Genomic DNA, 14535 nt, shown 5'->3' with positions numbered 1-14535 from the left:
AGATTCTCCTTGCTTAGGTTTTGTTTGGCCCTTAGGGACAGGACTCTGACTCTAAAAGAAGCCCAAGTTTGGCTTATTGTCTGACAGCCTCATAAAGCGAGTTCCCATATTTACATGCTACCGCCCCAGAGGGACAAGGCAATGCTGAGGTTAGATCCTGGTTCTAGAAGAGGAATGCCTGGCCCAGCCTCTTGTCTGTAAAATGGGGACATCCCCAAGATTGAATGAGCTTATGTACCCCTAGCACTTAGCTTTGTTGGTTATTGACACATGGAAAATACACAAAACATGAAATGACCATTACCATTATTATTATTACTAGCGTTATTATCTTGGGCTCATTGAGGTCTGGGACTCAGTCAGCCTGTGGTCTGGCACAGGTCCAGGCATATACAGGAAACACCTGACAGTTGCCTTGAAATATTCATGTAAAGACTCCTATGTTACCTTTCTCATTAAAGATAAGGAAGAAAAGATTAAAGAGTATTTACAAATCAGATGGCCCCAGAGGTATATTTAAAATGAGCCTGGTAGGGGAAGGAACAATCTTTAAGCTCCGACTGCCAAAGGCCCTTGTCGCTGTGTTTACTGATGGTTCAGAGGAAAGGCAGGACTTGGAAATAGTACCACACAAAGCCACCAAGCAGGTTTGTGAAAAGAAACTGAATTTTCCACGCAAGCCGTAAAATGAACTCTTGCCTTGTGCTCATTGAACTGGCCACTGTATATGCTGTGGGCGATTCTCTCTTAATCAGAAGAGAGATCTCAAATACCTGAGATCAGCTTTCTTCCCTGCAGGTAAACAAAAGGTGATTCTGATAGACTCACATCTGCTTTCTAGGGCATCCCCTGCAAATGGGCTCATGGGCTTGCACACCCTGGGAGGGGAGCGAGACACACCTTCATGTCTCAGTGGATAGAATGCCCCCAAGAGGGGTTGTCACAGATCTAGGGATATTTATGGGTTGCCACCATAATTGGAGAGGGGGATATGGTCCCAGCCTGGTGACATCCAGCGACTCATGGGACAGTCCCACACAATGCAGAATTGTCCCACGTCCTGCCTGACTTCAGAACCTCCCACTGGACGTTCACGTCAGTGAAGCCCCTGCTTATGATAACTGGAGTCTACACTCCATTCTGTTTTATGTCTGTATGAAGTATTTTCCTGTACGGTTTAATGTACGCTGAATATACCTGATTTCAATCTCATGGCTACCCGCTCCTCTGTGCATGGGAATGTTTTCTGATTTTTTTTTTTTCTCTTAAACCCCAACTTGTTCATTATATGTAAGTAGATGCCACCATCTGGCTCTTCGTCATGCCTTTGAAGGTGGTCATGCCCAAGCGTTTACATATAGAAATGCAGATGGTTCTATTAGATATTACTTTCCTTTATATCACGGTCTGAGCAATATACTGACTTCTGGGAAGCCAATCCATGTAGGGAAGTTTGTTAACGGGAAGACGAGCTCACATTTACCCTGTCCCAGGCTCGCTGTTCTAAGCCCTTCCACATGTAGCAATTCAACTGATCCTCATGCAGCCCTCTGAAGCTGGTACTAGGATGACCCCCTGATTACAGGTGGGGAAACTGAGGCACAGGGCAGGTAAGGAACCCGCCCAAGGTCATACAGCTAGGAAACAACAGAGATGGGATTTGAACCCAGGCCTCAGGTTCAAGAGTCCAGACACCAAACTCCGAGGCTAGAAAACCTCTCTCCTATTAGCTAAGAATTTCACACCAGCAGAATAAAGGGGATATAAAAAAAATTGTTATAAAAAGGGAGGATTGGATATGAAGGGTCAAGAACCAATGGTCTACTTCAACCCCTTCTATGGTTCAGATGTGTAAACGGAGGTCCAGAGGGTACAGGCTTTGCCTGACGTCACACATCATTTCTGGAGAAAACCCAGAGCCAGACCCATCTCTCACTACTCCAGGTCATCACCTCTAGGAGGGACGGGCATCATCTTTAGCTCGTGCCCGTTCTTTCGATTATGTCATGAAAACATCCCATAAGTCTGGCCATTTCATGAAAACATCCCAAAAGTCTGGTCTCCATTTACTCCTGAAGGGATCCTCCATAGCCACTTCTCTACCCAGAGCTGTGGCATTTTACACTGTCTTCCCTATGTCTGAGCCAGCTTCTTCTCAGGGGTAATCTCTCCCTCTCCCTATCCCACCTCCCACCCATGGTGTCTAAAATTCCTTTCACAGTTGCGGTGTAAATCCTTGTCAGGGACCACTTTGAGAACCCAGGTTAGAATAGCGTCCTTTTTTAATAGTGCCTGAGAATCGTGTGAAGCATCGTTCTGTAATTTTTGCCATGGCAGCCAGGAAACTCAGCACTACACAGTAATGCTGAGTCAATCACAGTAACTGTCTCTCTCCCTTTCTTATCCCTGTTTTCTGGTGCTACCATCTCCCCTTTTCCTCACTGTGGTTTCTAATCCCTCAGATCTGCCTTGATATCATCTGCAAAGAATTTTTATAGCTCTAACTTTAGATCCTTCCTGGAAAGAAACTATAACTGGCAGAACATGACAGATATGCATGAGTATATTATACGCATGTGTGAAGGAATCCTGGTTAGGCTCAAATAAATTATGCACGTGTGTGAGCGAATTAAGCCAGGCCCATGAATACATTATGCAAATGTATGTGGTGGTCACGGGGGCTGTGGGAAATAAATTGGGCAAATGTTTTAAAGGAAGACTAAGCAGTGTGCCCGTTAAGACACTGGGTAAATGAGCGGCAAATGATTATGTGAATGTGGGTGTAAATTACGCATCTGTGGGTCTACATTTTGTCTCACTATTAGAATAAATTATGCAAAGTGGTCTTTGCAGGGGGCTGGGTTTATACCTAGGTTGGATTGGATGTGAGTATGAATTACAGTGAAGTGGCATAAATTATCCTAACATCAGAAATCAATTATTAATAATGAATGAATTATGCAAACCACGACTGCGTATCTGGCAAATACAGAGCTAGATTACGCAGATGTGGGCATGGATCTATGCAAAGTCCATGGGTAAACTATGCAAATTGCACCAAGTTGCACCGAGTTACACCAAGTGACCCAAGTTAGCACTGTCAGAAGACACAAGGCTGGATTATGCAAGTGTAACGTGAATTATGCAAATGGGGGATGCCTTACTGCCAAAGTGAAAATAAATTATGCAAAAGGCAGGGAGTATAGGAAAACATGTGTGACCATACCTGGCAAATACCTGGCTAGACCGTCGTATGCATTACACAGATCACTAGGACTCTGCTAGCACATATGGCCCCCCGTGAGTGTTCTGGATGGGCATATTGCAAAATGGCACTCCATACTGTACAGATGAGCCCTTTCCAGGACCTGCAGTGCCATCCAGACCTGGCTTGGGAGCACCCACTGGGCTCCAGTCCCAACTTGCCATCTCCGGCCCAATGCCTTTGTGCAGTGCGTGACCTGTACAACCATACCTGGCGGCCCTCTCAAACGTGAGCATGCATTTCTGCAAATACAGGCATTGACTCTCCAAGCCCGGGGAGCCACCCCTCTGGATTTTGCTGACATACATGCACCAAGGAGATGTCTGTGGGTCCTTGCTCACCTGGACCACGCCCGGGGAAAAGACGGCAAGGATGAGATAAAGCCAGACATAGGCGAAGATACTCCAAGAAGCGGTGACAAAGAAGACTCTCAGGTGCTTGATCTTGCGGCTCTCACCGGCTGGGATGACGTAGATGCACACGGCAATGACCACAAACATGTTGAAGGCAGCGCTGCCCACGATGGTGCCCGGACCCAGCTCGCCCGCCTGGAAGTTGTGGCCGCAGACCTCAATAACAGACAGCAGTATCTCAGGGGCCGAGGAGCCCAGGGCCATGAGTGTGAGGTTGGACACTGTCTCATTCCAGATGCGGACGGTGCCCACGCTGGTCTCGCCGTTGGACTTAGTGATAGTGATCTCTTTCTCCTTGGACGTGATGACCTCGATGGATGCCATGAAGCGATCGGCAATGATGGATACACCCAGGAACATGTAGACCATGGCCACAAAGTAGACCACGGCCCGCGCTGCTTTGTCCCCCAGCGATGGGTCATCGGGCTCCCAAACGGGCAGCAGGACCCCTGGCTGGCAGCGGTTGGAGCCCTGGCAGCCCCCCATGCTGCTGGCATCGCTGTCGTTGGCTGGGGGAGGCGGCAGGGAGGGGGTCGGGGTGGCTGCCCCTGAGCATGGGGGAGTCCCCAGGAGGAGTGCAAACCCCACCAAGGCCAGGGTAGCCATGGAGGGAGTCAGGGTCCTGTGGGGGAGGAGGAAGTCTGGGTGAGGGGAGCAAACCCCTCCCTGTTGCTGAGGAGTCAAGGTTCATTGGGGTCGGAGAATAGGGGAGAAGCTGAGGACTAACAGAGGGAGGAGAGAGACTGGGGGAGCCAAAGAGAGACAGTGATTCAAAGAGACAGGGTCACAAAGAGACACAGAGAGCGCCAGGCAGAGACCAAGAGAGAAAGACACAGAAAGATAAAGACATCATGCACTGCTGATGGGAGTCAAACCACTGCAGGAAACTATAGCTGAACATCAAGCACCCTAGGACTCAGCAATTCCACTCCCAGGTATGGACCCAAGAGAAATAAGTCAAGTGTTCATCAAAAGACACATACACAAGTGTTCACAGCAGCTTCATTTATAATGGCTCCCCTCTTGAAACAACCCAGATGCCTATCAGCAAGAACATGGAGAAGTACATGGCAGAATAGCCATGCAGTGGAATATTATACAGCACTGAAAAGGGAGCGGGCAACTGATACACCCAACAATGCAGATGAATCTCACAGACATGCCATGGAAGAGTGAAGTCAGGCGCAAAAGAACACAGACTGAATAAGTTAGTGGGAGAGGCAAGGGGCTGGGGGCCCCTCAACTCATTTTGTGATTCCTATGGTTTCCAACTTGGCGTCAGAGGGCTCCTGCTTGGGATTTGGGCTGTGGAAGGTGCTGGGGTGTTTGTCTGTCTGTCTCAGGTAGGGCTGGGGAGGGGCTGCTGGAGGATCTCTCACTCACATCCTTCCCCGCAATGCTGGCAGGTTTCTGTCTCCAGCATCCCCGGGTCTCTGGCAGGTGCAGGATTCCTTAGAAGCTGTGACATGAGGTCCTAGGTTGGGCTTTTGGACCCCACACTGTGGGTGTGGGGTGAATACTTCTCTTCCTGCCTCTGGTCCTGGGTTCGAGTGGCTATTTCTGTATCTAGGTCTCCTTTAAAAATGCCAATCAGTTCACATTCTCCCCTCTGATCAGAACCCTCCATGGCCCTGGTCTCACTCAGACACCAAAGTCCCCTCCCTGCTTCATAAGGTCTCGCACAATCTGGCCCCCACATTCCCTCTCTGGCCTCATCTCTCTCTCTCTCTCTCCCCCTCCCTCACTTGGCCCCAGCTACACCACCTCCTTGCTGTTCCTCGGGCAAGTTCTTGCTTCAGGGCCTTTGCATCTGCTGTTCCCCCTTCCTGGGACACTGTTCCCCACATATCCGCTCCCTCTTCTCCTTCAGCTCTCCACTCAGATGTCACCTTCCATGGCTGCTCTGTTTGAAATGACACCATCCCACTTTGGGGAGTCCCCAGCCATTTCACAGATGAGAAGACCAGGGCTCAGAGAGGCGAAATAACTTGCCCAATGTCCCCCAGCACCCATTCTGCAGCTCCCAGTTTCTCTCTCCTAGAGTGGTCCTGACTTCCAGCTCCCCTGCCCCACCCTTGTGTTGTCATGGTAACCCCATAGCCTATAAAATGGAACTGAGAGAGGAAGGCAGGGGTCCTCAGGGCCTCCACCCTCCCCGACCCCTCTCTTGGCCACCAGCCTCAGTTCTCCCGGTAACGTCCATTTCTGTCTGAAAAGTTCTTCTCACGGTCTAACCCACAGCCTGCCCCCAACATACACCCATGTCCTCACGGATTGGGAGCTGGCTCCTTTGGGGGAGGGAGGCAAAATGTTGGCAGAACTTCCCTGAAGAGTGTGTGTGTGTGTGTGTGTGTGCGCGGGCGCGCACGCGTGTGTAGGGGGGCAGGGGGCGGGGTGATTCTTAAAGGGCCACCACACAATTAGCCCCCTCGGCAAGGCCCCTAATGATACATCTAATTAGCAGCCCCCTAATTAGCAACGACTTAGGCATAATTACAAACCCACCAGGATCCAAGGCAAAGACTCACGCTCTCTTCTCTCTCCCTCCCCTCCCCCCAGCTTTCAGGAGAAACCAGGTCGACCTGGGAGTCAAGAATTCATCTATAGCATCTCACTCCCTCTCTCAGGGAAGGGCCATGGCCTGGGAAGTCCTCCCTCAAGTCCAACCACCTGTCCCTCCCGCCTCCGTCCTCAAGCCTGGTTTAGTGTCTTTTCCTGCAAAACCTGGTTTCCTCTCCCTGGGGCCTTAGGGAAGAAGGGGGTCAGGGAGAGAAAGCACTAGATAAATATCTGTTAAAGGAACCACCACGAGGCCTGAGCCCTGTCACTGGGGACAGCTGGGTTCCCTCTTCTTGAGGCTCCTGCCTCTGCCTCTCTCGCTCCATGAGCAGCCCTGAAACCTAATCTGGGTTTAGAATCCAGGGGCGAAAGCATCAGGTGGAGGCCAGAGTGGGACTCTGGAGGGCAGATGGCGGGCACCGTCTCCTGGGGCCATCTCTCCCCTCCCTCGTGGGCCGGTGGCCAGCTGGGTCAGCGGTGAGTGCCCCGGTTCTGCCTCACCCCCCTCTCGGGGGCTCGGAGACCTCATCTGTAGGGTGGGACTGCAAGCTTGAGCGGGGTGGGGCAGTCAGTCTGTTAGGCCAGGTGGGACCCCCTCCTTCAAGTCTCTCATATCGGTAAGGGGGGTGATGGTTCCTGACCGCGCTCAGCCTGGGCGCAGAGGGTGCCCGCTGCCTGCTCTCGGTGGGGACACGGCCTTCTAAACACGCACGCTTACTGCTCCGGGGTAAGCCAGGCTCTCCCGCGTGCCCACAATGTCCCAGCCTGGGGATCACACACAGACACACACAGTCTCAGTGTTCAGGCTATGGTACGCCGATGGGTAAACTGAGGTCTGGAGGGGCAAACAGCTTGGCCAAGTCATGCAACTTCAAGTCAGGGGCAGAGAAGAGATGGAACTCAAGGTGTGGGACTCCTAAGCTGGTGCTTGTTTTAACCCACCTGGAATCCCATGTGGGCACTCGAGGACCTCACCCCATCACAGCGTGGGCTACAGACTCAGCCCCACACCTCTCATCTCGCCCGCCTTCTCTGGGGCCCCCTTCCCAACAGAAAAGAAGAGGCTGTATTGGCCAAGGAACTCTAGACTCAGAAGGGCCCTCTCAGAGCCCCCAAGGCGTGGTGGAGAAGCTTTTGAGCTCCAGCCCGACTGGGAGACAGGTCTGGGGCTGGCACACCATGAGATGATGGAGGCGAGACTGCAGGAAGGACTGGCCTGGGCCAGTACCTAGAGCTGTGCCTGGAGCAGGAAAGGTGCTCAGTAAGTGTCAAAAGAATGAATGAATCAAGAAGCGGACAAACGGCAAAAGAGGTATGGAAGTTAGACTGCAGCAGGGACTGGTCCGGTCAATATGAAGAGGAATGGGGGGTTAGATTGCAGACAGGACTGGCTCAGTCTCCTCTACAAAGGGTACAGGTTAGACTGCGAGAAGGACTGGCCTCAGGATGTCAGAAATAAGGCAGGGGAGAGCAGAGGAGCTCTCTATCCTCAGGGGAGGGACGGGCGGATGCCAGCCGGGAGGATGGGGGGAGCTCGGCTGAGGAAGGGAGAGGAGGCTGGGGGACTCCATGCCTCCTGGGGGAGCCCACTCTGCGGCGGCGGCAGGGGGCGGGGCGGGTCTTCTTCCCCCAGGTCTCCCCTTGCCAGGGGCGGAGACAAAGGTGTGTAGGAGGCAGTTAACCAGGGAGAGGAAGCGGAGAGGAAAGAGAGACACAGAGACCAGGTCCTAGAGACGGAGATGGAGATGAGAAGCAGGGAAGACTGAGGAAGAGACACGCGGAGATGGACAGAGACAGAGACACGAGAAAGCTGAGACAGTAGAGACAGAGACAGAGGGAAACACACAGAGATGGCGAAAGAGGAAAGCAGAGAGGAACCAAGGACTTAGAGACAGAAAGCCGGAACAGACCCAGACACAGAGAGAGACAGACAAGAGTGAGACTGAGGGAGACAGGGAAAGGGACTCGGAGAGGCGTCCAGACTCCGCAGGACAGAGACCCCTGAGAGATGTGGAGACACAGAAAGACGAGATCGACACAGGAAAGCGGGGGCGGAGGTAGAGGCGGAGAACGGGAGTGCGGGTGCTGCCCCAGACAGGGTGGGGTGTTCTCACCCCCTCAGTGCCCAGGAGGCACCCCCTCCCCAGCCCGCCATGCTCCCTGAAGCGCAGGAGGGGTTGAGGATGTTGACGGCTGGTGGCGCCCCTACCGCACGTTAGGGCCCTGGTACCCGCGCCCCGGGATATGCAGCCCCCCATCCCCTATAACGGAGCTCAGCGAGAAGCGGCTCCGGGCTCCTCAAATGCCCCCCTCCACCCACCTGGGGTAACACCATCCTTCCCCCAAGCCCCCCCTAACTGGGGGTCTCTTACCTGCAGCTACAGCCTAGAGCAGGTTCCCCCAGCACTGTATTGGCAGTGGTGGGCGACTCCGCCCGACAGAAGGAGAGAGAGAGAGGGAGAGAGAGAGGGATGAGCGGGGACTGAGAAGGAGAGCTAGGGAGGAGTCACACACACGCACACGCACACACACAGGCTGATCCATACAAGGGCCAACGAGGCAAAACAGCTACAAATAGTCACAGGCTCCCAGAACTGGGGGGAGGGCAAGAATGTTTTTAGCCAGAGTCAGATGCAAATTCACATGCTGTGCCTGCTGACAAAGCCAGCCAGAAACAACCACAGAGGCACCCATTAATAATAATAACAACAGTTGCCTTTCACAAGGGGCTTCCAGCCCTTACTACGTGCCAGGCATTGTTACAACACTTTAAATAAGTGCTTGACACATGTTGACACAACTGACCCTCCTAAAAACCCTGTGAGGTAAACGCTACTAGCCCCATTTTACAGATGGGGAAACTGAGGCACAAGAGTGGTGAAGTGTGGCTTCAGGTTCTACCCTTAACTGCTACACTACACACTGTCCCAGACTGAGGGGCTGGCAAGAAGTTAGGCAGCGAGCTGCGAAGGACCAGGCAGGCGCCGGGAACACAAACTCATGAGTCCTGAAATGGTGAACACACACACACACGTGCACACACTTCACAGACCCAGAACATCACTACTTAAATGCCCCAGGTCCCACCCTAGCGTCCCACTCCTGTCCAGGACAGGAGGCGATGGAACACTCAGCCTCTGCAGATGGGCAGCAGGAGAGAGACCCTGATGCTGCCAATGGCCCATGCCCATCACCAGTCCTGGCTGGACACCCCCGGGCCCACTGCCAGGAGAGGAGGGAGACGACCCAGCTCTGGCTCCCTGCGATTTCCCACGCTTGGGTTCTGGGAGGTGAGGTGAAGACAGGAGTGGCCAAGAAGTGGTGGGCTCCAGCCTCCTGAAGACCTACTGTGGGGCACTGGTAGCTTAGTCTTCACTGTTGGTGCAGATGGTCAGACTGACAGGTGGACTTCCATGGCAGGAGGTAGACAGATGGCTAGAACGACCATGGTGCCTGCCCCTCCCCGCCAGGAAGCAGGGGTCCCACCCAAACCCTGCAGCAGCAAGGTCCCACAGCCAGCCTGGACCCCACTCAGGAATTGCTCCCCCACCCTCCCGACCCGATTCTATTCCTGGCAAGATTTGTTCTGTTGTCCCCGCCCTCCACTGGTCCCTGTGATGTAGGCCTCAATGCCTTCTCCTGGTGCCACGGAAGTGGCCACAGGAGGGGCAATCACTACAGCCACAGGGCAGGGAATTAGCCTTGTCTCCCACTTCCTGGTCCCCCAATCCCCTGGGCTTTTCAACTAGGCCTACCCTTAGCCCTTTCCAGGACAGTGTAGCCTGGGGCTCATCTCAGGACTCCCCAGTTGAGATCTAGATTGATCACTTCTGCTGGGTGTTAACCTTGGCTCTTGACGCAAGGTGTAACCATAGTAATTTTTGCTAGGGTCCAACTTCAGTATTATTCACAGGGGGCCTGGCCTCAGACTCCCTGCTGCAATTTGACCATGGCTTCCCCACGTCAGTCCTTTCCACCCACATCCTCTCCTCTGAGGCTGTTTCCTTATCTTCCCACCGAGCCCTGACCTCAGGTCCGGAGCTTTCCACTGGGGTCTAACCTCAGTTCACTTGCGGAGGTCTAACCCTACAAACCTTTCCCTTATACTCTACAGTCTTTCCTATGGAGGTTTAACCTCCTATAGTGCCTAACTTCCCTTATTTCCTCTGAAATCTACACTACGATCCCACTTTAGTCCGGGCGGCTGGGTCTGACCTTGGATCCCCAATCCCCAAAGTCCCCTCCCTCCATTCTTCCGGGTGAGTCCAGCTCCCGACACAAAGCCTGGCAACAATTGTTCCTCATCAAACGTGTGTGCCGAACAAAAGAATGGAGACGAGTGCAAGTTTGGTTCCTCTGGACACGGAAATAATCAACACGGACTGAGTCTCAAGGGGACAGAGGCGGGGTGGGGTGGGATCATCCCATTTTCAAATGGGGACACTGAGGCACAGAGAGGGGAGTGGGGGTCACAGGGCACGCTGGGGCGGAGCCAGAGCAGGACCCACCGCTCCACCACCCTGGGGTGTCTGGGGAGACCAGTGCCTCCTTCAGGATGCTTCCCCCGGCCATGAAGAGCTGGAGGCGGGCACCCCAAGGAACCTGCGGTGGGCAGCGGGTGGGTACTCAGGAGGCCGGGGTCTCAGCAGGCCCGGCACCCACCCTGTCCCCCAGCCTCTGGGGCTGACGTCTCCTCTGCTCCACTTGGTGCCGAAGCCGGCTCAGAACCAGCTCCGAGGCCTGGATCAGGCTGTGCTGTGGGGAATGAGAGAGGACGACAGGGCTGAGACAGAGCTGGAAGGTGCAGGTTACACGCCCACCCCCCCAACCCCCAGAGGCTGAGAGTGCAGCCGCGGTGGGAGGTCTGTGTGTGGGCTTAGAATGGGTCTCTGTGATGGGGTGAAGGTCAGACCCAGGGGGACGGCCTTCAGTGAATTTCCGGTGGAAGGGACAAAGCCCAGCCCCAGATGTGTGGGTCTGAGGTTAGAACTCAGTGGAGGGGACGGGGATGGATCAAAACATAACGGAGATAACACAACAGTAAAACAACTATACCCCAACAAACAAACAAAAAAACATAAAAGAGAGCTCGCATTACATGGCGGTGAGGCTTGACCACCCGAGAGAGGCTGAGGTTAGTCCACAGCAGGGGGAACAAAGGTGAGACACTGGCGGAAAAGGTTAGGCCCACAAGACAGAGAAAGAGCATACCAAAGTGGAAAAGAGAGGAATAAGTCACCACACAAGGGACGGAGCCAGACCCTGGTTGGAGGGTCTGAAGTTAGCCCCTGACAGAAGGGAAGGAAGGGAGATCACAGTGGAATGGCCTGAAAGAGATCACAATGAGGGATGCTGGGAGGCTGAGACCACAGCAGAAGGGAAGCCCCTTCTCCCACAGATGGACCACAGCCCTGTCCACTGCGGTCTAACCTCAGACCTCTCCTCATTCCGTTTTACTCGAGGGTCTAACTTTTGTCCCACATACTGTGGTTCAACCTCAGACTTTTCCACTGGGGTCCAACCTCTACCTCTATGAGGTCTAACCTGGACCATTCCGCTGATGACTAGACTGAAGGAAAAGGCCCCAGCAAAGCCTGCAGCGGAGACAGTAAGGTTAGACTCCAGTAGAAAGAACCCAGGTTAGACCACATGGGAAAGGAGCCTGGAGTCAGACCAAAGGGAAGGGGTGGGCAAACACCAGATCAGGAAACAGAGGTACATCATAGCTGAAGGGCTGGGGCTGGGCCGTAGTGAAAAGGTCAGAGGTCAGACATATTAGTTGGAGGTTTAACAGCAACGGAAGGCTCCAGGCTGGACGGTGGGCCATTGGAATGGTTGGATATTAAACTGTAAGAGCGGTTAAGCTGCTGTCGGAGGGTGAGAGGTCAAAGTACAGGAGAAGGCTGGACATTAGACCACAGGTTGCGGGCGTGACCACAGTAGAAAGTTCAGTGGTTAGACCAAAGGGGAAGGGTTTGAGGTTAGACTATGGCAAAAAGCTGGAGAAGGAGGCTGAAGGTTAGACCACAGGCAGAATGAAGCCGGTCACACAGGTGGAAGAAAGGGTGGCTGCAGTAGGAGGGCCAAGGTTAGGGCACAGTGGAAGACTGCAGGTCAGGTCCCGGGGGCAGATCCAGGCTGGACCACAGGGAAGGGACACGGTCAAAGCAGGTGGAACACAGTAGAGACGTTCGGGAGGCTGAGGGAGGCCAGGGGGCCGGGGGTGACGGATGCTGCGGCTGAGCGCCCTTCACCCCTGGCTGTGAGTGCCCCCAGCACCTCCCTTCTCCTTGACCAATAGGAACCGCCTGCCTCCCCCAAGAGGGGGCCTGCAGCTAATGACCCCCTTGCCCGAAGGGGGGCCCAGGCTCCAGTTTCCAGAGGGATCGGGCCAAGGCCTGACTGCCCCTCTCCCGTGAGAACGTGCCCTCAATCAGGCGGGTGTTAAGGCCCCGTCCCAGGGGCCCCTGGCTACCTGCAGGATGTGCACGCCCTTCAGGGAGACCACAGCGAGCTCGCGCAGCCCGTCCCCGGTCAGGTCCACGTGCGCCATGGCCAGCAGGGGGCTAGAGAAGCTCCGCTGCCACAGCAAGCGGAAGCCACGCTGGGCCCCGGGGAGCCCGCGCTCTGGGCTGCAGTACTTGTAACAGAGCAGCTCCTGCAGGGGCAGGGGATTGGGGTCACACGGGGAGAGGCAGGAGGCAGAGGACACAGGCCACGGCAGCCCCACCCCTCCGGTCCCACCTGTCCGTAGGTGGCCACCAGGACCTCCGGCCGCCCGTCCAAATCGATGTCAGTGACCAGGCCACAGAGGACGCTGTCGAACTGGCCACTGCCAGGTAGGAGAAGCTGGTCCTCGAGGCCCCGGCTCAGCAGGTCCCTGAGGGTCAGACCACGGCGGGGAGACTGAGGTCGACTGCGGTGCCCGCCACCCTTAGCACCGGACCCTCATGGGTCAGGTCTGGATGTGCTGTTCCTCCTGAAGCCTGGACACCCTCGTCTCCAAGTTAGACATCCTCATATCCACCAAGGGGAGCTCAAACTGTCTCTGATCTGGACACCCACACTGTCCCCTGGAGGTGGGACCGTCTTGCTCCCAAATGGAAACCCACACCGTTCCTTCTGGTGAGCCCCTTGTCTCCAGTCTGGACACCCACGAGGCCCCCTGAAGGCTCAGCGCTCAGCCCCAGCCACAGCTGGCTCGCACTGGCTCACGGGAGCCGACTGGGAAATTTTCAGAAACTTTGTGAGAGGCTTGGCATCACGTTGGTGGCTCAAAATCCACTGAGGTGGGAGTGTTGACACCACGGAAACGGGCAGACCCTATAAGCCAGGGCTTTCTCCCACATGGAGCCTGTGGTTAAACACTTGCCAACGTGCTCTGTCCACCTACCCCAGGGGGACTGGACATCTCGGTTCCCACCCGAGGCCTTAGCACATGCCCTACAAGTTCTAGACTTAAGCACTCATGCTCTTCTCCCTGGGACACAGACACCTTTACCTGCCCAGCCCTGAACCACTACACCCAAAGCTTTACTCTCTGTGGAGAATGACAAGGCTAGATCACCGTGCAAAGGCATGGGGTCAGCCCACACGCACGTGCCCCGTGGCCCTCACCGATACACCACCGCTGGTTCCAACATGCTGGCCACCAGCACGCTGTACTCCTCCCGCTGTGGCCTGTCCTCGGTCTCTGGAGAAGGAACGTGAACGGCGGGGGAGGCATGAGGGGCCAGGTTCCAGGCTCCTCCTCCCTCCTCCCCACCCGTCCATTCCTGAGAGGAACACACGTTAGACCCCTGAGGTTGGGCCACAGGGGGAGGGTTAGAGGTTAGACCACGAGCGAATGATGGAGGTCAGATGCCAGGAGGAGGGAGAGGTGTTGGATGACAGTTTAAAAAGTCCAAGGTTAAACCACCAGGTTAGAAGAGACAAAGGTTAGGTGACAGCACAGAAGTCCGTGGTTAGACCACAGTGAGAGCATCAGGGGATAAACCACGGTGTAAGGGGCAGAAGAAAGACCACAGAGGTGAGGCCAAGAGAAACGCCAGAGAAGGACAGACCGCAGTAAGAGGAACAGATCAATATGTGGGGCGAAAGGAGAGACGCCGAGTGGGGGGACGGCGCTGAGTCCGTGAGAAAAGCCTGGACTTGGATGGCAGCAAGAGACAGAGTGAAGAGGCCACAGACGGGGGGTCCGAGGAAGCCACAGTGTGAGCGGTGAAGGTCAGACCACCAAGGGAAAGGCAGAAGTTCAACTCCAGGGTGAAAGCTCAAATCAGAAAACCACAGGGGCAA

General features: G+C 54.6%; 2 protein-coding genes across 3 annotated transcripts in view; both read right to left on the bottom strand.

Moving 5' to 3' along the window:
- Positions 1-4284, bottom strand: part of SLC8A2 (solute carrier family 8 member A2) — a 25744-nt gene extending 21460 nt beyond the window's left edge. For both annotated transcript variants that reach the window (XM_024768604.1, XM_024768606.1), the window contains exon 1: positions 3607-4284. In XM_024768604.1, the coding sequence (XP_024624372.1) occupies positions 3607-4284 (678 nt within the window). The remainder of the gene's footprint in view (positions 1-3606) is intronic.
- Positions 4285-10581: 6297 nt separating this feature from the next.
- The window catches only part of KPTN (kaptin, actin binding protein), a 7237-nt gene continuing 3283 nt past the window's right edge, over positions 10582-14535 (bottom strand). Inside the window, exons 9-12 of the mRNA XM_024768850.1 lie at positions 13855-13930; positions 12982-13117; positions 12713-12895; positions 10582-10992 (exon numbers count right to left, since the gene is read on the bottom strand). Of these exons, the coding sequence (XP_024624618.1) occupies positions 10864-10992; positions 12713-12895; positions 12982-13117; positions 13855-13930 (524 nt within the window). The 3' untranslated portion in view covers positions 10582-10863. The remainder of the gene's footprint in view (positions 10993-12712; positions 12896-12981; positions 13118-13854; positions 13931-14535) is intronic.

Source organism: Neophocaena asiaeorientalis, unplaced genomic scaffold (assembly GCF_003031525.2).
Source record: "Neophocaena asiaeorientalis asiaeorientalis breed wild unplaced genomic scaffold, Neophocaena_asiaeorientalis_V1.1 scaffold629, whole genome shotgun sequence".
Classification (NCBI taxonomy): domain Eukaryota; kingdom Metazoa; phylum Chordata; class Mammalia; order Artiodactyla; family Phocoenidae; genus Neophocaena; species Neophocaena asiaeorientalis.
The sequence above is the reverse complement of the archived record's forward strand: the minus strand, read 5'-3'. Positions and strand labels throughout refer to the sequence as shown.